Genomic DNA, 27575 nt, shown 5'->3' with positions numbered 1-27575 from the left:
ATTATATGCTACCCTGGCACCTGACAATTTGATGGTAAAGCAGATCTGGGGATGATGTAATCCTCTTGAGCAGCAAGGGCTCTGGAGCATTCAGATTCTAGAAGGAAGGAAATTAACTATTTGTCAAAATGATTTAATGACTATTAAATCCCAATTTAATTCTCGAAACAACTGTGATGCATTATCCATGTTTTTTAAGTGAGGACCTTGAGGCTCAGAGGTTAAGGTACTAATTTGTCCAAGGTCCCAAGATTCGTGCATTGTCTACTATGTGCTAACATTTACCAAATTAAGTAAGACAAGCCCCTGCTCTGAAGGATTCACTAATAATGTGGGAGATGGACACAGAACATGATGCTATCAAGGCATAGAGGACTACTTTTTCTTGAAAGCCAGGATAAGTCTTCACTGAGGGAGTGACACTGAACTAATTTTAAGAGGATGAATAGGAAATTATGCAGCAGAAGAGGTAGGTAAAGACACTCCAGGAAAAGAAAATGGCTTGCATGAGTTTGTGGCATTGTTACAGGACATGAATACATTGTCATTTAGGTCATTTTTCACATACTCTAAACATTACTGTGAAGTTGAAATCCCATCTCTTTCATTGTGTAATTCAGCTATATTAAACACTTTCTGATAAGGGATACAAATACATTTTCAGAACAAAAAGGGGTAATGAGTACTCTGATTATTTATTAGACCCGACTGAGTTGTCTAGGGAGACTTAGAGCTTTCAAGGCCCAGCTAAGATTTTATTTTTTTATTATTTTGTTTTAAGGTTTTTATTTATTTGTTTTTGTGAGAGAGTGAGAGAGAAAAAGAGCACGAGTGGGGGGAGGGGCAGAGGGAGAAGCAGGCTCCCCCGCTGCGCAGGGAGGCCCATGCAGGGCTCCATCCCAGGACCCTAGGATGGTGACCTGAGCCAAAGGCTGTCGCTTAACAGAATGAGCCACGCAGGCGCCCCCAGCTAAGATTTTAAATTGTAAGTCTGCCTTAGTATCAGTCCCCATGGTTAATGAATTTTCTCCATAATGCTTAGTTGCCCCAGTATTTGAGCAGTTAATGAAGAAGGCTAAAATTTGGGGTACCTGGGTGGCTCAGTGTTGAGTGTCTGCCTTCAGCTCAGGTCATGATCCAGGGGTTCTGGAACTGATTCCTGCATCAGGCTCCCTGCGAGGAGCCTGCTTTTCCCTCTGCCTATGTCTCTGCCTCTCTCTCTGTGTCTCTCATGAATAAATAATTTTTTTTTAAAGGCTAACATCTATCAAAGATTGGGGTTCTTTAAGTTGTTTGAACCTGCAGAACAAGGTGTACCAAACTGAAGGTCAATTGCTAAAAGGGGTGTGGCCCTGAAGTCAGGCTGGACAGGAAAGAGTGGAGCCAGAGGGAGACTGATAAGGGGGAGAAAGAAAGAAGCCACAGACTGGGAGCTCTGAAGGTTGGAAAACAGGTCAAAGAGGTTGAGGGATGGAGATACTATAATCAGGCCACCTCTCAGCGGTTTAGCGCCGCCTTCAGCCCAGGGCGTGATCCTGAAGACCCAGGATCGAGTCCCATGTCGGGCTCCCTGCATGGAGCCTGCTTCTCCCTCTACCGGTGTCTCTGCCTCTCTCTCCCTCTCGCTCTATGTCTCTCATGAATAAATAAAATCTTAAAAAAGAAAATGAGGCCACCTGTGAAAGGAAAAACAAAGTACCTGGCATTAAAAAGATAGGACAGGTGGGCATGAGTCACCATCCATGATAAAATACACTCTCCAAGTGTATTTGTTTTGCATATTACTTTTTCTTATGGAATACAAATGCGGGGTGGGGCTGGGGGAGGGTTCTACTATCGTTTTACATTATTTAAAAATCCAGCCTTTGGTAATTTAAGAGGTTGCCAAGACCAGACTGCAAAGGGCCTTGTATTACCATTCTAAGGAGTTTGAACTTTATCTGGAAGGAGCTATTGAAGTGTTTTAAATCAGAGAGTAACGTGTTCATGTGCACACTTCAGAAAGAGCACAGTGACAGTAGCATGGGTAGAGAGAGGCGGACTAGCTAGGAGACTCTTATGGTCATGAGGTACAAAGACCAAACAGAGGGCCCCCAGGTGGCTCAGCGGTTGAGTGTCTGCCTTCAGCTCAGGTTGTGATCCCGGAATTGAATCCTGCATCAGGCTCTCCACAGGGAGCCTGCTTCTCCCTCTGCCTGTGTCTCTCATGAATAAATAAAATATTAAAAACAAAACAAAGACCAAACAGAAGTAATTAGTGGAGGCTGAGAAGAGATGATGAATAGGAAAAATATGAGAGAATCTGTGTAACCAATTGTAATGTACAATTTTGTATTGCTTTACATTTTTTTGTTACTGTTTCATCTGGTTTAATGTTTTATAAAGGTTAAAAAGATAAAGTCTGTAGATTAAGGCAACTGAATGACAATTGAACTATCATGAAATTATTAAACTGTGATGTATTTAATGTGTGGCATTAGAGTAGCATTTAACGTCCACCCACCCACCCGCACCCCTTATCACAAAGATATCTACCTCCTAATCCCCAGGACCTGTGAATATGTTGGGTTAAATGGCAAAGGAAAATAAGGTGGCAAGTGGAATTAAGGTACTAATCTGCTGACCTAAAAATAAGGAGATTATTCTGGGTTTTCCAGATGGGCCCAATACCATCCCAAGCGTCCTTAAAGGGAAGAGGTATAACCCAAGGGAAAAGGTAATTGGAAGAGTGTCAGAGTCAGAGAGAAATGTGAAATACAGAACAGTCAGAGAGAGATGCAACCTTTCTAGCTTTGAAGATGGAAGAAGGAGCCATGAGCCAAGGAATGTAGGTGGTCTCCGGAAGTCGTAAAAGACAGGAACAGGTTCTCTCCTAAAGCCTCCAGGAAGAAATGTGGTCCTTCCAACACCTTGATTTTAGTCCAGTAGAACCTATGTCAGACCTCTAACCTACAGAAATGTAAGGTAATAAATTTGTGTTAAGTTCTCTAAGTTTGTGGTGATGTGTTACAGCAACAAGAGAGAACTAATATACTCAGGCCAATTTTTGGTCATCTTTATTTTGGAAACTCTTTCCTAGTTTATTTTAGTTATCTCTGTTTTGGCAGTACTTTGCTGGTTTGTTTTGAATTTCAATAAATATAGAATAACAGAAGCAAAAAAAGGATTGCAGTAGTAGGTTAGCTTCATGATCCCTTCAGCCACCTTCCTATTTTATCTCAGGTCACCCAGGGATAGTCTCTAGAAAGATGTGGTTTTTGTTTTTTTTTTTTTTTAATTTATTTATTCATGAGAGACAGAGAGAGGCAGAGGGAGTCCGATGCAGGACTTGATCCCAGGACCTCAGGATCACAACCTGAGCCAAAGGCAGATGCTCAACCACTGAGCCACCCAGGTGCTGCAAGATGTGTGGTTGTTTGTTTGTTTGTTTGTTTGTTTTTTATAGACTATCAACCTCAAAAGGTTAGGGATGTCTTCTTTTTTTAAATGAAGAAAAGTTCTTGTTAGAACTCAAACTAGCCCCTCCCTGCTTCACAGCTTCCACATGGAGATAGGAGCCTTGAATTAGCCAGTGAAAATGTATCCATCACCTACCCCCAGAGAATCCAGCCCAAAAAGCAAATCTATACAACTGGAGCTTTTTACAGACTCCCCCTGGGGCAAGGAAACTGTTCACAGAGAAGGCAGAAGTTAAAACCATGGGTACCAGCAAGGGAACTTGGGCCATGGAGCAGGAAGCATGAGGTATTCCCCCCACCAACCTCTGCCAACCTCACATACGGGGGGCTTGATGCCCTTCTCTGCCTCCGACACCTCCCTGTCTTCTCTGAGAGTTGACGGTTGAAGCATCTTACCCGATGGTGCTGGGGATACACAGAGCCCCCCTGTCTTTCCCAGACTCTGTGAAGGCAGTGCCCTTTTCTAGCCGCACAGCTCCTGTTGAGCAAAAATCCTTTTCTTCCCCCATGAATCTTATGCCAGTTTTGAGGATGCTGTTACATAAAGTATTTGTTGATTTTTTTTTTAAGATTTTATTTATTCATGAGAGAGAGAGAGAGGCAGAGACACAGGCAGAGGGAGAAGCAGGCCCCATGCAGGGAGCCCGATGCGGGACTCGATCCCAGGTCTCCAGGATCAGGCCCTGGGCTGAAGGCGGTGCTAAACCGCTGAGCCACCCGGGCTTCCTGTATTTGTTGATTTTTCTTACACTCACCCTCAAAAAGGTAACATTAAAGCAGGCACCTTACTTAAGGCTGTGTACTGACTTCACGACCAGTCTTTAACACTGTTTGAAGCTTTCAGATTCATTCATCTGTCAATCAAGTTCTGATCCTTAGAACTATTTACTCATAGGCCTCCTTCTACATCGATGTCTATACCAATTGCTGGTGAATCTGAATCTCTGGAAGAGGACAGAAAAGGTGGAGAGACTCTCAAAATCCATCTTGGAATAGCAGGTATGGGTGTGTGGCTCATTGTTTTGTTTTTTCCCTATTAGACACCCTAAAAGATTCCCAGAGTCCCACCCACATTTAAAATTCTGTGGGTAGATGGCTTGAAATGTGCCAGAAAGAGTTTTAATTTTGCAGTATTAAGTATGTAATTTTTGGTTAAGCCAATGCTTCATTTGTCTAAAACGTTAGGCCCTGACAGATTAAGAGCTAGATGTTGCAGTGACACACGCCCCCGTTGTGTACCGCGGCCCTCCAGACGCCCCAGGATACTACAGTAGTTGGCCCACTGCGCCAGCCAGCTGTCAGACGTTGCTTCTCCTCCGTGGATCACGTTTGTCTGTCGGTGGTTCCCAAACACGAGTGGACATCAGAGTTCACCTGGTGTGCTCGCTCGTTAAACCTGCAGCCAGACAATTGATTCGGTGGGTCAGGGTTGGGGCCTAATTGCATTACCTGGTTCCCCAGGGACACTGATGCTGCTGGGCCCCGGGCCACACCGGGACACTCCCAGCCACAGTCAGAGTGGGCTCTGGGAGCCAAACAGGGCGGGGAAAATGTTAAATTGGCTGAAAGAAAAAGGATTTAGGAGTTTCCTTCCTTCTCTCATATGATGTGAGGAGGGCTCTTATTTGTAAGAACAAAAAGAAGGGTGTAGTGATGCGGATTAACACTTGCACCACCTTTCCAGATATGCAAAGATAAGGTTTCTTACAGATAATAAGGACTACAAATCTCCTGATTTAGGATCAGTGAATCCTTTTCGACTTTCAACCTTTCCATTAGCTCCTCCTCTGCAGTACTTAAATATTCTGAATTCTTTATTTAAAAACAAACAAAACTCACTGACCCTACATCCTCTGTCTACTGCTCTTCTGTGGGTTTGTGCTCTTCTTTCTGTGGCCTTGCCTCCCCTGCTTCTCCCGTCTTCCCCTCCCCTCTCTCACACCTATTATAGCCAGACTTCTAGGAAGAACCTGCTGGGTGTCTATCCCTAAATACGTGTGCCACCTGGCTTCTGGCTTCTGCCCTGCCTTGTGATGCCTCCAGTAACATGACTGTCAAAACCACCTGTGGGCATTTCTTCTGCTCTCAACTGATGTGGCCTCTTTCTTGAAGCCTTCTTTTCCCTTTGTCCCCACTTCTCTGACCTTTCCTTCCCTAGCTCCTCAGAGGCCTCTTCATCTTCTTCCACCTTCCTCTTAAATACTGAGGTTTCACAAGGTTCTGTTCCCTCTACTCACTGTCCCTGCACAATATCCTCTATAGCCTTGGATTTAACTATCACATAAATGTAAAAGTGAATATAAATCAAAAGCTTTGGTTTACAGATCTGTGTTGCCTCCAGACCTCCCTCCTAAACTCCAGGTGCACATTGCCAAATGCTTTTTGGGAAGGCCCACTTCATGTTCCTTCCGTGTTATACTGAAATCCATCTGTTCCTTTCTCCTCGGCTAAGGGCAGCCTGTGTGGCTCAGTGGTTTAACACAGCCTTTGGCCCGGGGTGTGATCCCAGAGATCCTTTCTCCTCGGCTAGATTCCAAGTTCTTCCCAATCAGGTTTTGTCTTTGTACCTCTAGCATAATGCCAGGGGCACAGGAAAAATTCACTGCATAGCAAATGGATGTCCTCAGGCACCTCAGGGTCTGCGCACCTGGCACAAGTCTTCCCAACTCTTCCTCCTGCATCTTGTCTTTCTTACCCTAGCAAGTCGAGCCCAGCCACTTGTGCCTGCTGACCACCTCTTACTCTCAACTGGGTTACTCTGAAAACCTTCACTTCACCCACTGTTCATCCTGCTGTCAGGATGTAGATTTGGTCATGTCACACCCTTGCTGAAAGCCATTGAATTATTTCCTTCATTAAACCCGTAGAAAGCCCTCACTACCAGGCATCTGTTCATCTCTCTTTTCCCTTCAGTCATCTGCCCAACTACCCAATGTTCTGACTGTACCAGACTGTCTGCTCACTGCAAATGAGGAATCCTTTTCCCAACCAAGTCTTGCTAGAGTTCGTATACACTGTTAAAGACCTAGAGTTAACCTCCTCTTTGAAGCTGTGCCCCCCCCACCACCAGGTAGTGTTCAAGGGTACTTGTCCTTTGAAGCTTGTATTTTAGTGCTTGCCACATTGTATTCTAACTGCTTCTACCTCTAACCTCTGAGCATTTTTTTATTTTTTTATTTTTTTTAAAGATTTTATTTATTCATGAGAGACACACAGAGAGAGGCAGAGACACAGGCAGAGGGAGAAGCAGGCCCCATGCAGGGAGCCCAACATGGGACTCGATCCCAGGTCTCCAGGATCAGGCCCTGGGCTGAAGGCGGCGCTAAACCACTGAACCACCCAGGCTGCCCCTTATTTTGTTTTTTTTTTTTTAAGATTGTATTTATTCATGAAAGACACAGAGAAAGGCAGAGACATAGGCAGAGGGAGAAGCAGGCTCCCCCCTGGGGAGCCCGATGGGGACTCCATCCCAGGAACCCGGGATCACCACCTGAGTCAAAGGCAGATGCTCAACCACCGAGCCACCCAGGTGCCCTGAGCATTTTGTACCCCCTATGTCTTGTCTATTGGCACCTGACTTGGTGAAAACAAATAATTATTGAATGAATAAATTTTGAAAACCAATAGATAAATGGATAAATTAAAATCTGAGCCAACTCTAGGAGTAAATGGTCAGTCCTATATAGTTCTCAATATGAGCCAATACTGGGTTTCGATCTTGCTGTAGCTCACTTTTGTGTCCTAAACACAGGACTAGATTTGCTGGTTTGGATTTCTATCTTTTGGCCTGTCAGAAGTGAGAAACCTTTGTAGAAGGGCTAGGTCGCCCCAGTAGCTTGCTTGTTTGGCAGCATTTTTTGGTCTGGCTGCATCCAATATCATTTATAGAACTGCTGCTATCATTGCTGTGTTACTCAGTTGGCTTCCAATTGCCTCTAACGTGAAAAATCAGTTCTAGTTTCTAAATATTTCATGATAATGGAAATGGCCACAGTTTTGCATTCTGGGGAACCTGGTTCTGGAAAGACATAATTGGCATCTGGAATATGCATATTATCAGGGAACTGCTAGGAATGGCTTTGACACTGGGTTGGCTTTGGGGCCTTTTTTTTTTTTTTTTTTTGGTGCATTTACTTTGAAACTAAATACTATAATCAGTTCCTGAGAACTTTTATTCTTTTATTGTCACTGCTACACTCCATGCTGTGTTGATTTAAACCACAGACATTTGCCCAAATTATAGCCTAGCACTAGCAACACTAACATGAAAGTAACAAAGTACTCTTTAGTTTACTGCCGTGATGGGGTTTCTGAGAGCAAGGTTTCCTCAAAAAGCATACCCAAACCTGGCTATTTTGTGAATATAAGAATACATCTGACTCATTTTTATTAGAGAAATACTGAACGTAAGAAGCGAAATGGTTTTAAGATAGAGTGCTGTCAAATCTTATGAAAAAAAAAAAAACCTATTTCTTTAATAAACTAAGGTATTTAAGTTTTTTTGTATTTCTTGCTAAGCGGTTGTTTAATTGTGCCAATTTAAAAGGGTCTCTTTCACTTGGTAACTAATTTTTCTGGATAATGAACTTGGCAGTTTCTAAAATCTGCAGATAAGAATACAAACTGACCATTGACTTGTCAACAGTAATAGTAACATCGCATTATAACATATTACAGATCTTTCAGCGAAGAGTGCCTCCGTTCCCGAGGAACTTGGTGCCTGTGGTCATTCTAGAACATCAAGCTATGCCAGCCAGCAGTCGAAAGTATCAGGTAGAGGCTAACGGAGCCGTTGAATTCCCTTGACATTTATGACTCTAGAGGATTACTTGAAACTGCTGGGGTGTGGGAGAAGAAAACTTGATTGCACTGTAGTTGATAGCCGTAGTTTATCCAAAGCGCTCTTCTCTGGCAGGGTATAGCACATGCCACTCCCGGTCATCCAGTTTCTCGGAGCTCTGCCACAGGAGAAACACGTCAGTGGGAAGCACATCAACAGGAATCGAAAGCATTCTAGAACCGTGTGATGAAGTTGAGCAAAAAATAGCCGAACCAAATCTTGATACAGCCGGCAGAGAAGATACAGCTTCAGAACTGCTCAGCAGGTATCCTTTCAGTCTGCATGTAAAGCGGGAGAAAAAAAAAAAAAAAACAACTTTGTCTTCATAACATAAGAAAAAGGAGGAAACTTTTTTTTTTTACTTATTTGCAAAGATGCGCAGTGAAGCAAGATTCTGTAGAATCTCAGCTGAAGCGAGTTGATGACACCAGAGTGGATGCAGATGATATTGTGGAGAAAATACTACAGAGTCAAGATTTCAGCCTAGATTCCAGTGCAGAAGGTGCGTAGATAACATTAAATGTACATACATGTCTGCACCCCAGGGTTGTGTGGTCTGTGTGCTCAGCAGGAAAGGAGCTCTACATCACACTGACTATTGGACATGTGTAAAATAAAGTTAATTGCCCATGAAAATCTGAGGATAACTTCATAGCTCATTTATTTCCAGGAATGGATTTTAAATTTGGAAAATAACGAACTTTAGTTTAAGAATATCAATCTTAAAGAAAGGTTTTATTGTGTCTGCATCAACATCCACCATGTTCATATACCTTATGGCGGATGTCTACATCTGCTGTGTCATAACTAGACACAAGTACTTCATATCACTGTGCAATTTGGAGGGTTAGGTGGTGATCTTAAGATGATAGTGAATAATAGAATACTTTATTCCCTCCTCAGCATTTGCACGAAGGCTGAAAGTTTACATGCTACCAGTGAAAGGTGTAATTATTCAGGCTGGTGTGAACAGAGAAGAGTTAACAATGGACTTAGTTTCATTATGTAACTGGTTATAAAGAGAAATAATTAAACCTTACTTGTGGAAATGTATAGGAAAAGATGTCTTCTTTACTCAGTTTTAAAGAAAGCTTTAAGGAAGTCGAAGAGAAATAACTATTAAGATATCTAAATTGCCTGTTTGAAAACGTGCGTGTAGCTTTTAAAATTATATTTCATTAATGAAACTGAAACATGAAATATGAATTTTGAGTATAATAGGAATATTATTTGACAATAATATAACAAGTGTGCCTAAAACAAGTATTTTAAATATGAATTGCAGAAGAAGGCCTGAGGTTATTTGTAGGTCCTGGGGGAAGTACAACCTTCGGCAGCCATCATCTTCCAAACAGGTATGTGGTCCTGATAATATCTTATTAAATAAAGAATACACTGACTTTTTCTTTTAAATGTTCTTGAGTGAAAGATGAAGGTTACAAAGTTTACATTAGATTGTGGCTAGAAAACACATATACTGCTTCCATGAGAAGAACTGCAACTCTGAGTTTTCCTTATCTTGAGTATGTTTGAAATTTTTTTATATGTTTATTTGTTGGTGTTCTTAAATGTGCTTTTAGAGTGTATTAGTAGAGGACCAGAAGAGCACTGGGCAAGATGCAATGAAAAAAGATGTTTAGAAAAGGGTTCTCAAAAAAAAAAAAAAAAAAAAAAAAAGGAAAGGGTTCTCAGTCTTATATTTTAGAAAGAGCAAAGCAGAACTGCATTTCAGTCAGTGACCTTGTCTGTTATGAGCAGTTTCACAGCCACTCAGCAGCACACACTTAATATTACCTTTTTTGTACTCCTCTTTTCTCCACCCTACAAGATTCTAACATACCTACTAAAAAAAGTTCAGGAAACAAAGCAGACATGAGGTTCAGATTCAGATGAAGAAAAGACACCTGCCAGACTTATCATTGATTCCCAGCACTGCAGCAAATCTTAGTGAGCACAAGTGCTCAGAACACATTAGGAATGCTGATCTCTGCCCTTATGTGCATCCCTGATACTCAGTATTTTTGTGTAATATTTATGTAGAGTTCCAGAATAAGTCAGAGTTGTGTTAGGGTGCCCCCTCGGTCAGTCCAAGACAGTTATTTTATTCTCTAATGCTCAGAACCTGAAAAAAATTTCTCATTCATTTTCCCCACCAGTACTCATTTTATTGAGTACCTCCTATGTGTCCAGCACATTGCAAGGTCTAAAAGATATGAAAGATACAGTAAATTCCTATAATCAGATGTGATAAGTAAATAAGAGAGGGACATATAAAGAGACTGTGAGGAAATAGTTAATTTGAACTGGGGTTTATGGGGATCCCTGGGTGGCGCAGCGGTTTGGCGCCTGCCTTTGGCCCAGGGCGCGATCCTGGAGACCCGGGATCGAATCCCACATCAGGCTCCCGGTGCATGGAGCCTGCTTCTCCCTCTGCCTGTGTCTCTGCCTCTCTCTCTCTCTGTGACTATCATAAATAAATAAAAATTAAAAAATATATTGAACTGGGGTTTATGGAGGATGTAAGCACAATTTATAGTTTTCGTTAACTCTCACTGACTTATCCATTCATTAAACTCAGTAACTATTTATTAGGTCAAGTCATGGGTAAGGATACAAAACAGACCCAGTTCACCCTCAGCTAGTTTTTGTTCCTAGTACATAGGGTTTGGCAAATTCAGCCTGTAAGCCAAGTTGGCCCACTGCCTATTTTTGTAAAAATAGTTTTATTGGAAGACAGCATTTATTTATTGATATATTTTCTATGGCTGCTTTGATGTTACAGTAGCAGAGTTGAGTAGTAAAATAGAGACCACAATGGCCCACAAAGCCTAAAATATTTATTATCTGACTCTTTCTAGCAGGTGAGATAGACAAACTAAAATTCATAGTAATATAGTAAGTACTATAATACAGAGAAGTAGAGGAAACTCTGAGTGACAGAGATGGGACCTCACTGACACAGAGAAAACTTCCTAGAAGGTTGACACCTGAAGAGAGTTGGGGAGAATTAAAAGGTAAGTGGGGCTTAACAGGTAGATATGAGGAAGACAAATATTCCTGGTAATAGGTTCAAATAGAATGAACTTATAGGCATAATAATCATAATATATAATCATATAATAATAAATAAAGAAAAATTTTAGATAACACTTATTGAGCTTTTATATATGCACATGTATGTGTTTCATTCAGTTCTTACATTATCTCTTTCATTACTCACAAAGTACTATTGTTAGTATTTAAAAAGTGAAAACAAAGAGGTTAATTTTCCCAGAACCTTAAAACTAATAAGTGATAAAACCAAGATTCAGGGGCGCCTGGGTGGCTCAGTTGGTTAAGTGGCTGCCTTGGCTCATGTCAAGCCCTGCCTCAGGCTCCCTTCTCCCTCTCCCTCTGCCTCGGCCACTCCTCCTGCCTGTGTTCTCTCCCACTCTCTCTGTAAATAAATAAATAAATAAAATCTTTTTTAAAAATCATTAAAAATTTGGGGGAAAAAATGATTCAAACTGCTGTCTCTTTGAGTCCAAACACATTCATGGTACTGAACCATCATACCTTGCTGCTTGTGAATAGTATAACCTACTTAGGGAGCTGCCAATAAACAGGTACTTCGGAGGAGGGGCACATGAAGGGAGCTGTGGGACCTGAGTTGACAACAATCTCCAAGCCACATTGTAAATGGCCTCTATCACCACAACCAAGAGTTCATTATCCTTTTTTATCACATGTACAGTTTGATCATTCTTTGCAGGAAAGTGATCTATCTAATGGGTTCTTAGGAAACTAGCCATAATTTGGAGGTGGGGAGGAGAGTGGAGCGAGGACAGGGACAGGTAGAAAATAACATTTATGAGGACAGTGATAGGTATGGTAGAAAGAACATGTATTTTTGAGTTAAAGAATTCATATCCTAGCCAGACCATTTTGGGGACTCAATAAATCTCTTAACCTTGGTGGAATCTTAGTTGCCCCTGGTGACAAGTGGGAATAATCATAGGATTGACTTAAAGAGTAAATGACATAATGTACTCCATAAGCTCTAGCAATTATTTAGGTAGAAGAACAGCAAACAATACAGTTCCAACCAAAAGGGACCAAAATGGTAAATGCCCCAAAGCACAGGCTTCCTCTACTCTCATTTCAGGCTGCTCAGCATCTAAGGCAGAGTTCTGCCCCTATCTGCTTCACTGATGTGAATAACCTCTATAAGGCTTACTTTCCTCACCTGAAAAATGGGAGTGATAAATACTACCTAACTCATAGGATTTTGCAGAGGATTAAGTTTGATAACTTACAGAAAGCATTTAACACAGCGCCTAAGACACAGACAGCTCTCATTGTTAGACTAGTTGTGTATATATAGTTGTTTTCAAAGAAAGAAAAATAATTTCCATTTGAGAGAATATCTAGAACCTAGGATATAAAGGCATTCATAATTCTGAGTCCCACTCCCTTTCCAAATGAATGTTAGAAGAATCATCACCCAATGCATGAAATCCTAAAGTGATAATTAGAAGTTGAAGTAAATGATTAGTGTCATATGCCACAGAAAGGCTGAGGAATGTTAGAGACAGTGTATCGTGGTGAAAGAGAATGGGGGACGCCTGGGGGGCTCAGTGGCTGAATGTCTGCCTTTGGCTCAGGCTGTGATCCTGGGGTCCTGGATCGAGTCCCGCGTCGGGCTCCCTGCGTGGAACCTGCTTCTCCCTCTGCCTGTGTCTCTGCCTTTCTCTCTCTGTGTGTCTCGCATGAATAAATAAATGAAATTTAAAAAAAAGAAAAAAAAAAAAAAGAAAATGGGCAATGCAGTCAGACATGGGTTTCATTCCTGGCTTAGCCATCATGACCCAGCTTGGCTATGATCCTGACAAACCACATCTCTTACTTGCCGCCAAAAAGACATATTGCTGGGGTTAACAACACAGGCTCTGGAGTTGGGATCCCCAGGTTCGGTTCCAAGCTCCACCAAGTATCAGCTGTGCATCTTCAATAAGTTCTTCTCTCTGCTTCAGTCTCCTCACCTACAAATACAAAATAGTGACAATAACAGAACCCACCTCATAAGAGTTGTAAGGCTTAAATTAAGCGAGGTAACACATGTAAATGACTAAAACAAAATCTGGCATGCAGTAAACATTAAGTACTTAATATGCACTCATTAAGGGTCTCTTGAAGAGTTATTGTGGAGAACCATCTATTGAAGTGCCTAGCACAATACTTGGATACATAGGCTCTCCGTCACTAGTCGGTGTGTATCAGAAGAAGTAATATGTTAGCAGTAGATCTGTTCTGAAAGAGAAACTGGCAGCATAGGAGGAAACTAGAATCGTTTACTCAGGCACTGAAGAGGCACAAGAACCACACACACGTAGTTAAGAAAGGGAACCCATGAGAATGAAGAGAACAGAGCAACAAGCAGTGGAGACCTGGGGAGGAACATCCCTGGTAATCCACTTGAAGCTTAGCGGATGCAGCCTGACCAGCTCAGCGATGCCTACGGAAGTTGCAGGGTTCCCCCTCCCCGCTTGCCTTTGAGACAGTTTCTAACCAAAAAAAGTCTGCTTTCATTTGTTTCTATTCCTCTATATGATTTTTCTTTCATCTCTGGCCACTTATAAAATCTTATCACTGGTTCTTAGCAGTTTGGTTATGATGTGCCTTGGTGTGTTTTTCTTTGTGTTTATTCTGCTTGGGGTTCATTGAGCTTCCTCGATCTGTGGTTTACAATTTTCATCAAATTTAGAAGTTTTCCAGACATTATTTCTCTCTACCCCTCCTTCTGTTAACCTACAGATTCTAGCCCCAGCCTCCATGAGCTCTGACTCCTGCACTCAGAAAGACCACCTGGCTATGTCTGGGCCCTCCCGGCACTGCAGGCTGGAAAGACCCTGAAGGAAACTTGGGGCTTTCTTCATTGCTTTCCCTTCTCTCAGGACCAGTCCTGTACTGCCTTTTGTCCAGGGTGTGAAACTGTTTACATGTTCTGTAAAAATGTTCGTTATTTAGAGCTAGAGGGATCTCCTCCCTCTTCTTCTCCCCCTGATCATGCTCTCTCTCTCTCTTTCTCTTTCTCTCTCTTTCTCTCCCTCTGTCTCAAATGAATAAATAAAATCTTTTAAAAAGGGGTGGGCGGTGTGCCTGGGTGGCTCAGATAGTTAAGCATCTGCCTTGGGCTCAAGCTGTAATCTCCAGGTCCTGGAATCAAGCCACATGTCAGGCACCCAGCTCAGTGGGGAGTCTGCTTCTCCTCCCTCTTACTCTCTGCCTGCTCATGCCCTCCCCCTCCCCTCCCCTCCTCCCCTCCCCTCCTCTCCCTTCCCTTCCCATGTCTTGTCTTCTCTTCTCTCTCTCTCTCTCTCTCTCCCCCCCTACCCCACTGTCTCAAATGAATAAATAAAATCTTAAAAAAGGGATCCCTGGGTGGCGCAGCGGTTTGGCGCCTGCCTTTGGCCCAGGGCGCGATCCTGGAGACCTGGGATCGAATCCCACGTCGGGCTCCCGGTGCATGGAGCCTGCTTCTCCCTCTGCCTGTGTCTCTGCCTCTCTCTCTCTGTGTGTGTGACTATCATAAATAAATAAAAATAAAAAAAATAAAAAAAATAAAAAAGCAGGAGGGAAAGCTAGATCCTGTTACTCCATCATTGCCAGAATAGAACTGTTTAAGGGCTTCTGAAAGCCAGTGTGCAGGGGCAGTGCTCACCAAGGTTCCTTCAAATTCTGATTGTAGCTATGAATGATTGGTCACTGGTGTTCTGTTGACGATGTTCCTGTTTCTTCTGCAGAATGTATCTGTAAGAACAGGAGCCTCTGAGCAGTCAACTGAGAAGTCCCAATTCAGTCCACAGTGGGCTGGTAACCACTACATTACTCCCATTTTTTTAGAATTTCCTCTTAAAATTCCATTACGGGAAGAGACCAGTCATGGTGGCTGCCTCTGGTCTTACTGATCTCGGGCATACTCACAGTGAAATGGCCAGGTAATGCAGCCCCTGGCATCTTGACTCATGAGGAGATGGGTACTGATGATAACTTGAAGCAATAATACCCTCCCTTCCATGCAACACCACTACTTCAGCTCCCCTCCTGACTACTCAGGAGGGCTTGAGGATCCTCATCTAAAAATAAACTCACCTGCCATCAAAAAGACACTGTGCTTTTATAGACTTGTAGAAAATCTTTATCCTCCCAGATGAAGAAACAGGAAACGTGTGTGTTCATTCCATTATAACATAGGGCCAAGGCCGTAGGTACACCTGCAGTAACAAACCTTATGTGGATGAGGCCAGTACTTCGTTTAAATGTTTTAGTCAGGGGATCCCTGGGTGGCCCAGCAGTTTAGCACTGCCTTCAGCCCAGGGCCTGATCCTGGAGACCCGGGATCAAGTCTCACGTCAGGCTCCCTGCATGGAGCCTGCTCCTCCCTCTGCCTGTGTCTCTGCCTCTCTCTCTCTCTCTCTCTCTCTCTCTCTCTATCATGAATAAATAAATAATCTTTAAAAAAATGTTTTAGTCACAAAGCTTGCAAATTTGAAGTTTTTAGTATTCTCCATATTTCGTTAATAGAGGTCAGTCAGTATCTGGAATATCAGGGCAAAGGCTAAGCTGCTATAACAAAGATAACCAAAATACAATGGCCAAGGCTGATGAGACAGCTTTGCCTCAAAAGGTGATTCACTGACCCAGATTCCCTCCATTTTGTTCTTCATCTTCCCTACCTGTTGTCAAACTTGGATGGCTACCAGTCCAGAGCAAGCAACTTCTCTTTAAGCAAGTGAAACAGAAATTGACAAGATCTGCATTCATGTTCCTTGCGGGGAACTTAGTCACATGCAACACCTGTCAACAAAGGAGTTTAGGAAATGTGGCCTCCAGCTGAGAAGCCTGTACAGCCTACAGCCAGCTGCAACCATGAAGAAGGAGAGGATAGATTTAGGGGGACAACCAGCAGTATGCCAGACTAAGCTAATGAGGAAATAAACCCCTCCTCAAGTCACTTTAGGGACACCTGGGTGGCTCAGTCAGTTAAGTGTCCAACTCTTGATTTCTGCTCAGGTCATGATCTCAGGGTTATGGGATCCAGTCTCCATGCTTAGCAGGGAGTCTGCTTCTTTCTCTCACTCTCCCTCTCTCTCTGCCCCTCTGCCCATTCTCACACACACTCTCTCTAATAAATGAATATATCTTTTTTAAAAAATCACTTTAAATCTTTACACCAGTATAAATTACATTACTGACCAAATATGAAGACATTTGCATAGGGCCCCTAGGTGGCTCATTAAGCCAAGGCCTTTTAGCTTGAGTCATGATCCCAGGGTGCTGGGATTAAGCCCCACAGTTGGGAGCCTACTCTCCCTCTCCCTCTGCTCCTCCCCCTGCTCATGGCTATGCATGTTTGCTCTCACTCTCTGTCAAATAAAATCCTTTATAAATAAAAATAAAGGGGTTGGCATGTTGACTAAAAGGATTCTTGTACTTTCTAGAAAGGTAAATTAAGACACTACACCCTAAAAATGATCATCCGTTAACTCTGCAAGGCCTGGATAAATTGCCAGTCAGTATATACTCTTGGATGAGACTGATTTCTAAGATTTATATATAAACATGTTTCAAGAGAAGACTTCTTGCCACAGGTCAAGATTTAGGAACAGTACTAGATTATTGTAGGAATAAATGTGACTAGACTAATCCAATGTACTGTTTATAAACATTTAATATTTCAAGTATTTTCTATCTGTGATATCTTTAAACCTTGTGGAAACCAAAGCTAGTAGAAAATGCCTAATTCACCATCTCTTCAAGCACAGGGTTAACTGGAACAACTTCAAGCATTACAGCTCAAGATTTTGATTTTTTTTTTCCCTCCTATTGTAGAGTGGGGTCTGGAGCTTATGAACAAGTTGTGATCAAACGCTAGAAGTCAAGCTGGTAAACTGAAGTTTCCCTGGGGGCTTGTGACGTGGGCGGTCAAGCTGTTGAGGCACTTCATTCAAGCGTTTATGAGAAAATGAACATATTTTATGAAAGAAGCATGTTCCTCGATTTAGAGGAAAGCCAACACTGATTTCTTCTCTGAAAGTGCCCACCACCATCCTGTCCCACCCACCAAAAGGAAGCATCAGAACCATAGTATCAAGGTGGTGTGCCTCATGTCTTTAGGGGTACACAGTTTCTGTGGTCACAGCCCAGGATAATGAAGCCTGCTTTTTCTTTCAAAATATCCGGGTGGGAAAACAACACTATGCATCTGAGTATAGTTCAGTACTGAAGTGTAAAACCTGTAGTAGAGGTGCTCAACAGGTTTGGGCTTTAATTATTTAATTTTAATGTTTGGGAAGTAATAAGTGAATAATTTGAACCCTATAAATTCTGTCAAGATAGTTATAATCTCTTAAGGAAACCTTCCATATTATATACTACCTACACTATTGTACTGATTATTAACTCTTCCTGATTGAATACTTGATATAAAGTTTGGGTGTTCATGTTTTGGGAAAAATGTTATACAATTTAAACGTGTAGAATGCTTAATTCTAAACGTATCCGTCATAAATGGAATAAGTGTTTAAGTCTGAGCTATGTGAATGAGTGTAATGCCATTATTATGCAATACGTATTGTTACTAGTTAATGTTAAATGAGCTGGAGAACTACTAGCACTATATGAGATTCAAAGTAAGTTTAATATTTAATAGGTTAGGCTCCCATAAGGCACCTTATTAGCTGTCTAACTGAATAAATCTGCTGGTTTCAGGAGTCAGAATTCAGGACAGGAGGAAAATTGTAGCATGATCGGAAACAGTGGCCTTTTCTGTGTCACTTCAGACTTACTGAAACTGAAAATTATTCCAAGGAGGTGCAGATAAGACAGGGGACAGCAGCTTGACATTATTGACATGGACATAACTCCCCACAATGGGATACTATATTTTTTTTCGTTCGTATAACAGTAGCTGTTTTGAAACAATAGAATATAACATAATCTAGTATAGTTTTAAAGTAAGAATATCTGATCTGGATCCAGTTTAACAAGCTCAGCAGATAGACCATCTTTTTTTAATCAGGTGGGAAGTTTTTCTGGTTTTATATGACAAGTTTTAGTTTTCTTGGAATCACTCAGTCACTGAAGAAAAATGCAGATTCTATAGAACCAGACCTTACTTTCACAACTAAGCCCAAAAAAATGTGATATGTTAGAATAACTTTGGTCTAGGTATTTTTGTGTTGGCAAAGTAAGGGGAAAATGTATTAAGAGAATATTTCAATGTCCAAATGTAGAGCTTTGGAAAATTTTGAGTAGTTCATGCTAGGGTTTTTAGTTCTATAACATTTCAAGGATTGGGTATTCTAAAGTAATCCAGTTCTGTAGCAAATAGATATTTTTAAAAAGGTGAAACCCCATTTTAGAATCTTTTGAATGTTGAGACATGGGGTTTCTGAGTCATTAGTAATACTTTTGTTACTTTATTTTGAGAGGAAAAAAATTCACCTGACCACTTAAGGAAAATGTTAGCTTAAGTAGAAAAGACTTGCTTGCTCTCTATGATTATCAAGTGAGTTGATCCATCCATTATATATTATGGGGGGTGGGGGGGAAGTAAAAGTTTTTAATAGAGATATGAAACTAGTGTTTAGAGGTATTTATGACATGTTTTAAGAACATATTTTTCTATTTTCAAAATATTATTTCTAGGCTATATTTTTTATCAGCACTTCTGCAAATAATTTTGCTGTTTTGAAATGATAAAAGCTATTGAAAATGATAAAAACAATTGTAAGCGAGGCTCAGTGAGGACATTCTTCAGATATATAAAAGATACCATAATCCAGGCATTGTCCATCTTACTCATCCTTGCCTGCCCTCGGCCTGATACCTTTATACAAGATTGGCTCTCAGTATTTAAAAAGATATAGAATTATTTTTAAAAATCATTTTAATAGATACATTGATTATGGAAAAGTCAGCACAAGTCTGGATTCATTTTATTTTGTGTGGCATTGGCATACTTTGCAATCACATTTATTTACAGTCCGCTAGAAATACTTGTTAAAGTTTGCATAAATGTCTCCCTTTACTGCGTTTTCTTAGAGCATGTACTGTGTAGCTATATGTTAACCATGTAGCTGTTTAAAAAAAAAATGCTCTTTAAATACTAAGTACCCTTTTGGTTCCATTTGGAGTTTAGGAAATTGGATTTGAAAAATTAGATCTTAATAAATTGATCTTTAAATATTAAAGTCAAATTTCAAATCACTGAGTCTTGGAGAATTTACAAATGTATAACAGTCTTTTTCTAATTCTATCCTAGACAAAGATTAATGATATATTAAAGCTATTTATTTGTGGTCAGATAAGGAAGTCTTAAATACCCTATTTGGGGGAATACAGAGACTTGATCAGAGCCAGCCTTCTTGTGAAGGTCACACTTCCCGTGACTGGAGCTGGTAACTGAGACCAGAGCAGATATAAAGGCATCTGCCAGCAGCCCTGGGCCACCAGTTTGCATTTTGATGGTTGAGTCCCCTTTGTAGTGTTGCAGGCTTCCACCTGGTGTGGATTAGTACTTAAAATCTGAGAACGTCTTGACCAAGAATCCTAAAGTCCATCATCTCATTCCAGGAAAATACCATCAGAGTAATGATACCCAAACTTAGATTATTTTGTTTCACTTTTTAGGAAAACTCTGAGCCATCGAGTTCCACCACTTAGCCCATTTGTTACTAGAAGGAAAACAAATCTTCAGCTAACCTCCAGCCAAAACATTGCTCCAGAAGTAATTTTAGACTGTGATTTCCATGCCAACTAGACCACTTTGCAAGCTCAAGCTAACACTATTAAATACTTCATTTAAGTACTCTGAAGTGTTAGACTACCTAACACTTACATAATCCTCTATAATAATGCTTGGAAGAACTGGGCTTATATGATGGGCTTGCATTTTATTTTAACAGGTCTAACTGAGACAGTTCAGAAATTATACTTGGTTGGTTCTCTTAGATGGTACGTCATTGTGAATATATTCAAGTACTGTAACTGAAATTGTTAATGCCCCTTTCTATGTTGGCTTAGGTACTATGCATAATTTTAATAGCTGAGATGTTTAAGAATATAAATTCTAAAAATATAAAGGATGATATAAGTTTTAAGACTACTCTGGAATAAAGGCCTTATTATTACCTTATATATGTGATTTTTCTTAAGAGAATATATACACAGTATATTTTAAATAGTCATGTAGGTGGTCTCTAGCTACTCCCTATATGATAAAGCTGGCAAAATTTTTTATTTACACAGACAATATAGTCTGCATTTACAAGTGTTTATGTTCATCTTACATATATAACAGAACTCTCTTGCTGATAGTCAATGACCAAATCCCATGCAGAGGAACACAGGATATATTGTTTGATTGTTTTTTGGAAATACATCTTATTCTGAAAGTTAATATACTTGTGCGTATTCATGTAAATGTTTATGAAAAAATTGTTATGGAAGTGATTCCATTAGTATTGTTCTAATACTTGGAAAATGACCTTCATATTTATATATTTCTTTGTTTTACTGTACAACTATAAATCCAGGAAATTTTTTTTACAAGAAAATTTTATTGTATTTGTAATAATGTAAAGGTGAATCTTATACCTGTTCAATAAAAATCATCTTAAACTTTACAATGTTTATAAAGTGTCAGTTAAGATTCTGTCCGAAATCTTGTCAGCTTCTTGCCAAGGTAAGAAAAAAAGAGAAGTGAAAGGTCAGGAGAACTTTTCCCTGACAGTTTCCCCTCACTTATTACCAGGTGGTATAGCACAGACCTGAATCCTCCAGTGAAAGACCCTTCTTTTGAACTCTGAGGATCACCCTGCAGTGGGGGAGCATGGGCCCCAGAGTAAGACAGAGTGGAGTCTGAACTCAAGCTCCCTTCTGAACCTGTTTCTAATCCAGATGAAGATAATACTATCACTAACTCTCCTGGTTGTGAGCAAGAAGCCATGAGCTATCAGGAAATAGCACAGTAAGCGCTTATATCGAGCCAAACTGTGCCTTTGTGCAAGCAGCACCTACATGCATACCTCAATTCTAGTGTTAGACACGAAGATGGTCAATAAATATGCCACTATTCGAGGGTAAGGTCCCCACTTAAATGATACTCAGGGAGATCCCTGGGTAGCTCAGTGGTTTGGCGCCCACCTTCAGCCCAGGACCCAGGATCCAGTCCCGCATTGGGCTCCCTGCATGGAGCCTGCTTCTCTCTGCCTGTGTCTCTGCCTCTCTCTCTCTCTCTCATTAATAAATAAATAAAATCTTAAAAGCAAATTTAAGTGATACTCAGTGTCACCACTGTACAGACTAGTCCTCAGAGGAAAAACCATGCCAGCACATTCCCTCTGCTGACATTAAAATTACAATAGTGGGGTGCATGGGTGGTTCAGCGGCTGAGGGCCTGCATTTTTGGCTCAGGGTGTGACCCTGGGGTCCTGGGATGAAGTCCCACATTGGGCTCCCTGCAGGGAGCCTGCTTCTCCCTCTGCCTGGGTCTCTGCCTTTCTTGCTGTGTCTCTCATGAATAAATAAAATATCTTTAAATATATAAGTAAGTAAATAAATTAGTTAATTAATAAATAAATAAATAAATAAAATAACAATAGGAAGTGGAAGAACAGTGCTTCAGTATGGGTTTGGCCCCACGTCTTTGTCTTTCTCGCAGATCGCCGTGGCGTCCTGGAGAGTGCGGGTGATGAAAGGTCACTGGCACGGAGGAGCCAGGAGGAGCCAGGAGCCGTGCGGTGCTGGGAGAGTGCTGGGAGAGGTGACACAGGGATAACTTGGGGATAACTTGCTGCCCGATCACAGCAGAAGCTGCAGGGCCCTCTGATCTGCCCTCAGCTCCTTACCCACGTCTCCGGCGTGGTGTCCCCAGGCCCAGGCTCCGTAGAGTTTACCCCTCTCTCCCTCCCTCCTCCTGCCTCACCACCCTTGGCTCCTTCATTCCCACAGGTGCACCCCACAGACCGGGGATGGACCAACCTTTTCTCCCATCTGCCTGATAGGAAACTTGGGAGAGTTAACCCATCCCACGTTACACTAAACGTAACAAAAGTGTATGAAACAGAAAATGCTTACACGTGGACATCCCCTGAGTCGATGACGCCTACTCTACTCCCTAAGGCCCCATGGGACAAGGAGCCTGAGACCTTCCTGCGTGAATGGCTTCAGACCCCATTCCGAGGCCCTTAACCCCTAGAGATTTCTCCTTCACCATTTCTCTTCAACTGACTTCACCACTAGACCTTTAAACCAGTTAGCAGTTATTTTCAAGTAAAACTGTAAGAATCTTCAAGTTATTTTGCTGCTTATTTATATTGGGGAGTTCTCAAACCAAGAGTGCAATTACCTTTAAGTGGGAAAAGTGTGCCACCTTGTGGTAGTTAGCTTCAGTGATTCAGTTCAACTCTCCCAAGTGACCCTGTGTGTGCCCTTCTTTCCTAATATCCTGTGGAACTAAGGAAAAATACATTTCTTCAATATCAGTTTTTTTTTAAAGCAAACTCTCTTCCCAACACGGGGCTTGAACTTACAACCCCCAGATCAGGAGTTGCATGCTCTAACCACTGAGCCTGCCAGGTGCCCCTTTCCAGCACTCATTTTACACAATTTGAAATACTTGGAAAAAAGATTTTGAGGCGTCACAGACTCTTTCCCTACTTAAGGGTAAATTGCCTTCCTTTGATATGGGATCAGTAAAAGATGGTTGGCTCCATTCCAGAAGGATTCCTCCTTAGGACCGGGTGATCAGCCCTGGCTTCCAGAGGGAGGAGGCTAAACGGGGCCCTGGAGCCTCGGCCTCTCCAACCAAAGCAGGGGATCCGGGGGTCGAGCCTGCGGTGGGGAGCGGGGAGCGGTGCGGGGAGCGGTGCGGGGAGCGGTGCGGGGAGCAGCGCGGGGTGCGGGGAGCACGGAGAGGGGAGCAGTGCGGGGAGCGGTGCGGGGAGCGGTGCGGGGTGCGGGGAGCACGGAGCGGGGAGCAGCGCGGGGAGCAGCGCGGGGAGCAGCGCGGGGAACGCCCAGAGCTCAGTGTGACTCATTCCCGCGGAGCCCACACGGGGAGGAACGGGGAAGGCCGGACTGCAGCCCCGCGGGGGGGGTGGCACTCGCAGAGCCCAAGGAAACGGGCAGAGCACTGGTGGGTGACTTCAGAGGAAGGGGTTCCTCCCTCTAGTCTCCCTCCCAAACCCCGAAGAGGATTTGTGTAAGAAGCCTGGCGGACGGCACGCGGCCTTCAAAGCCCGGTTGCATCGGAGATGAAACGTTCACTGTACAAGTGTCTGGCTTCCAGCTCCTACGAGCTTGCTTTGGTAGATGTCAGGAAACCCCTAAGTGTCCCCTATGTCGGGATGGCCCCGAAAGTGTGCGTCCTGGCGGAGCGGCTGGCGGCCGCGAGCGCATTCCGCGATGGGCGGCCTGGCCTGGGCGGTCGCGGCCCCTCGGGGCGGTGCAAGGTGCTGCGGGGGGGGCCTGGGGGGGCTGGGGGGGCCTGGGGGCCTGGGGCCGGGACTGAGAAAGGCACCTCAGGGAGAGCCCGCCGCGGGAGCCTCAAGGAGCCGCAGTGCCGGGGCCCTCGGCCTTAGCCCATGGAAGCAACTGGAGCAATCTTTAGATCAAGGGCCGGGCAGTGCTAGTGCCTGGTGACACACATTGCACGTCTGCTCCCGCAGGGACTGTGGCCATACTCCCCCGTCTTGAGAAGCCGGGTAAGCCTTCTTCTCCTGCACAACCGCAGGCCATGGCCGTTCAGGGCAGCGCAAGTCCTTGGAGCAAACACCAATGCTGAGGGCTGCTCTTCCTGCCTTACAAGCCTTGGGTTCCAGTCCAAGGATTTTCCTACACAAAGGAACAATCTGCCCCCTGACAAAGGCACTGGTTCTTGCGAAACTGGAATCTCCGTGTAGTTCCAGTTATTGTGAATATAAGAACTTTTATTGACTCTAAGGAGTGAGGGCAGGAGTACAAACTATTCGGGGACTTTTTTTTGTCCTTAACAGTCTGGATGTTTTAGCATAAACTTGCATTATGCTTTGTTAAGAAAAAAGTGATCATTAAAATTTGAGAAAGGAGGGACCCCTGGGTGGCTCAGCGGTTAAGCGTCTGCCTTCAGCCCAGGGCGTGATCCTGGGGTCCTGGGATCGGGTCCCTTGTCAGGCTCCCTGCCTGGAGCCTGCCTCTCTCTGTGTCTCTCATGAATAAATAAAATCTTTAAACAAATTAAATAAATAAAAGATTTGAGAAAAGAGAAGAATGAGAGAGCATGAGTGGTAGGGGGGCCAGGGGAGAAGCAGGCTCCCCGTTGAACAGGGAGCCCGACACGGGGCTCCAATCCCAGGGCCCCAGGATCATGACCTGACCCAAAGGCAGATGTTTAAGTTCTAGATGGTTATGAATTGTCTCCATTTTTACAGTTACTTTTGCAATTTAAATTTGTTTAGTTCATAGAAAAATCCAGTTTACAGTGTTTACAGTTGTTAATCGGCAGGGTTGTTCGTTAATCAGCAGGGTTGTTCATTCTCTGGGGTTCTGGACGGAGACTACAGGTAAAGGTACCAACCACCTTCGTCACGATTTCAGACACCTTAATATCAAGTTTCAGTCAGAGCTTAAACCTCAGATATCCTGCTTCCTGTTGCTCAGCAGCCTCTGGAACCAAAGGCTTCTCAAACCAGTATTTAGCCCTGGTCTTAGAACAGGAATTCTGCTTTCCCGACATGTAAAGGACAACGTACAAGCAGTAGGAGTTCCCCCACAGGAAAGCAAAGGGAAGCTTCTTCAAGATTTTCAGACATTTCCCCAGAAGGGGCCTAACATGCAACCCACAGGGGGAGAAACCCATGAATAGCTAGGCATGATTCGAACTTTTAGTTTCCTCATGTCCCCTTTCACAGGAAGCTGCTGGAAAATAGAGTAGGGAGGAGGGGGAGGTGGCCGTCTAACACTGCCCTCCTTGGAGGGGCGTGTTTACATGAGGCGGGGGAAGCCCTGGGAGGGGTAGTAAAGGGAGAACAAGTAGCAAGTGTAACACAGACAGTGGCTGGGGAGGACTAGACTTATTTCAACAGGTCTCTACATTGAGGCACCTGAAATCTGGTGAGAACTTTACACAACTTATTCTATATATAAAGCACAAGACACTCTACAACGTATAGGGTTGCCACTTAAGATTGAGACAAAGGGCGCTCACAAGGTGACGGTGGGGGGGGGGGGGAGTTGCCCGGGGCAGGGAGGGGGCACTCAGAGAAGCAAGCTTCCAGCTGGGAGCCCCCAACGCAGCTTGATCCCAGGACCCTATCACGACCTGAGCAGACACAACCGAGCCAGCCAGGTAACTAACCCCTAATATTGCCACTTTTCTTAAAGTGTTTGGTTTGGTCTCAACCTTTTAAAAAAATTTTGAGAGACAGAGAGGCAGAGACAGGAAGAAGCAGGCTCCTCACGATGCGGGACTCGATCCGGATCTGGAGATCACATCCTAAGCCAAAGGCAGAGGCCCAACCACTGAGCCACCCCGGGGTCCCTTGGTCTTAGAACCTTAAAGGACTGTTCACTTTCTAGACCTCAACATACCTTGTGAGAACTGGCTGCCTGGATACAAGAATGAGCCTTTACCTAACGACACTCCTAAGATGAACACAGCTACTCGTCAGCAACATTACTGTGGGCCAGGCACTCTCACTGCTTAGAACTCCCCGTGGCAGTTATCGCTCCCAGCATACACTCAGTGGGCCAGAAATTTGCCTCTAACAAACCCAACTTGGGTTTACACCAATAGAAAATGAAGCTTCTAATTGCATTTGTCCCTTTATGAAGATCTCCATTTCTGCACTGCTAAAAGGTATAGCTTTTTAAAACAGCAAACTATAGACAAAACCAACAGCTGCCTTTAGTGGCACACCACATCCGCATTATCTGTGGCCTTTTCCAGCGCAATTTCCTGAGAGCTCAGTAGTTTGCAAGGCTACAAAGATTCACTCTGCATCTACAAGATCAGATACCTGGCTTAGAGCATTAATAACCTTTCCATGTACAAAGAACTGTATTAGAGTGAAATGATGTGGGTCCTGATGTTGCAAAGACATGGGAGTCATGGGAATGGGAACAGTATCTCTATCACCCAGAGCTGCCCTGAGTTTTAAAGTTTTCAGGAGGGGATGAAGCTTGAAGTAAATCCATTAGCCTGGAGGACAACAGGACAAAGTGCTGGCCTGGGCTTGAAACCTTGGCTCTAACAGGTGAGAAGCCATGGGTAGAAGTCATGCAGAGGCCTAGAAATAGGACAAGCACCTTTTGCGCTGACGGGGAGCATAGCCGGAGTACATCTACATGTCCTATGCATTCAAGAGAGAAGTATCAGTCTAGAAAGGCAGGGGGCTGATGGAGCAGGCTTATGAAATTATGAACAGCTCCTTAACAGGGCTTATGTGATCATATTCTCTGAGTCCCTTCTTTCCCCACCCCCCTATCCAAATCCATTTTCCATCCACTTTAAAAACTGAAGAACTATGACCCCAAGAGGCATTTCCCAGGCAGTCTGGCCCCAGTTTGTGAGGGTACGCCAGTTGTGGCAGACTGACAACTTGCCAATGTCCTTCCTTCCTCTCCTTGTTCCTTCTCAGGTGACACCAACTGGGCACACACAAGCCCAAAATAAAAACCAACTCCTGGCTTCAGAGTGGTAAAGCTCAACAAGGAACAAACAGTGGTCTAGAATAACCTTATCAGAGAGCCAGCACATGCCCTTGTACTTGTCCGCTTGCAGATTCCACGTCATTCCAAAGAGAAAGAGCAAGTGGTAGCTAAAACTCAACCATCCATCTTCAGCCCTGAGGTCCATCAGGGAGGTAGATGAATAGGTCCCTCTGGTGGCAGAGCCACCAAGCATAATTACCTAGCCACTCCTAGGGTCTCATTGAGACCAGTTCCCCCAAAATGTGAAGCTATAATTCAACTGCTAATACCACCAATTCCAAGCAGTACGCTGCCAAAGGGTGCTTAAGTTGAGGAGGCTGCTTTTCAAACATCTCCTGTATTCTGTTTTAGGCAAAGTTTATGGGTTAGAATTTATCCCAAGAGGCAGAGAATCCTAGAATTTTTAAGACTGAGAAAGCAGGGGCAGGTGACAGAGCGAGAGAAAGGAGGCTCCCTGGTGAGTAGGGAGTCCTGATGCCGGACTCGGGACTCGCTCCCAGGAGCCAGGATCATGACCTGAGCCCAAGGCAGATGCTGACTAA

The 27575-nt window shown here is 43.2% G+C and overlaps 1 protein-coding gene across 4 annotated transcripts in view; it reads left to right on the top strand.

The window, feature by feature from the left end:
• Positions 1-22588, top strand: part of FAM102B (family with sequence similarity 102 member B) — a 90029-nt gene extending 67441 nt beyond the window's left edge. For 2 of the 4 annotated variants that reach the window (XM_025417435.3, XM_025417433.3), the window contains 6 exons: positions 4354-4457; positions 8136-8231; positions 8374-8563; positions 8673-8800; positions 9584-9653; positions 17170-20969. In XM_025417435.3, the coding sequence (XP_025273220.1) occupies positions 4354-4457; positions 8136-8231; positions 8374-8563; positions 8673-8800; positions 9584-9653; positions 17170-17212 (631 nt within the window). In that variant the 3' untranslated portion in view covers positions 17213-20969. Of the gene's footprint in view, positions 1-4353; positions 4458-8135; positions 8232-8373; positions 8564-8672; positions 8801-9583; positions 9654-11156; positions 11313-17169; positions 20970-22003 lie in introns of those variants that run through there. The other 2 variants (XR_007411352.1, XM_035717925.2) reach the window with 2 other exon arrangements.
• The last annotated feature ends 4987 nt before the right edge of the window (positions 22589-27575 follow it).

The sequence above is a fragment of the Canis lupus genome, chromosome 6, assembly GCF_003254725.2.
Source record: "Canis lupus dingo isolate Sandy chromosome 6, ASM325472v2, whole genome shotgun sequence".
In the NCBI taxonomy this organism is placed as follows: Eukaryota; Metazoa; Chordata; class Mammalia; order Carnivora; family Canidae; genus Canis; species Canis lupus.
Note: the sequence above shows the minus strand (reverse complement) of the source record. Positions and strands in the feature narration are given on the sequence as shown.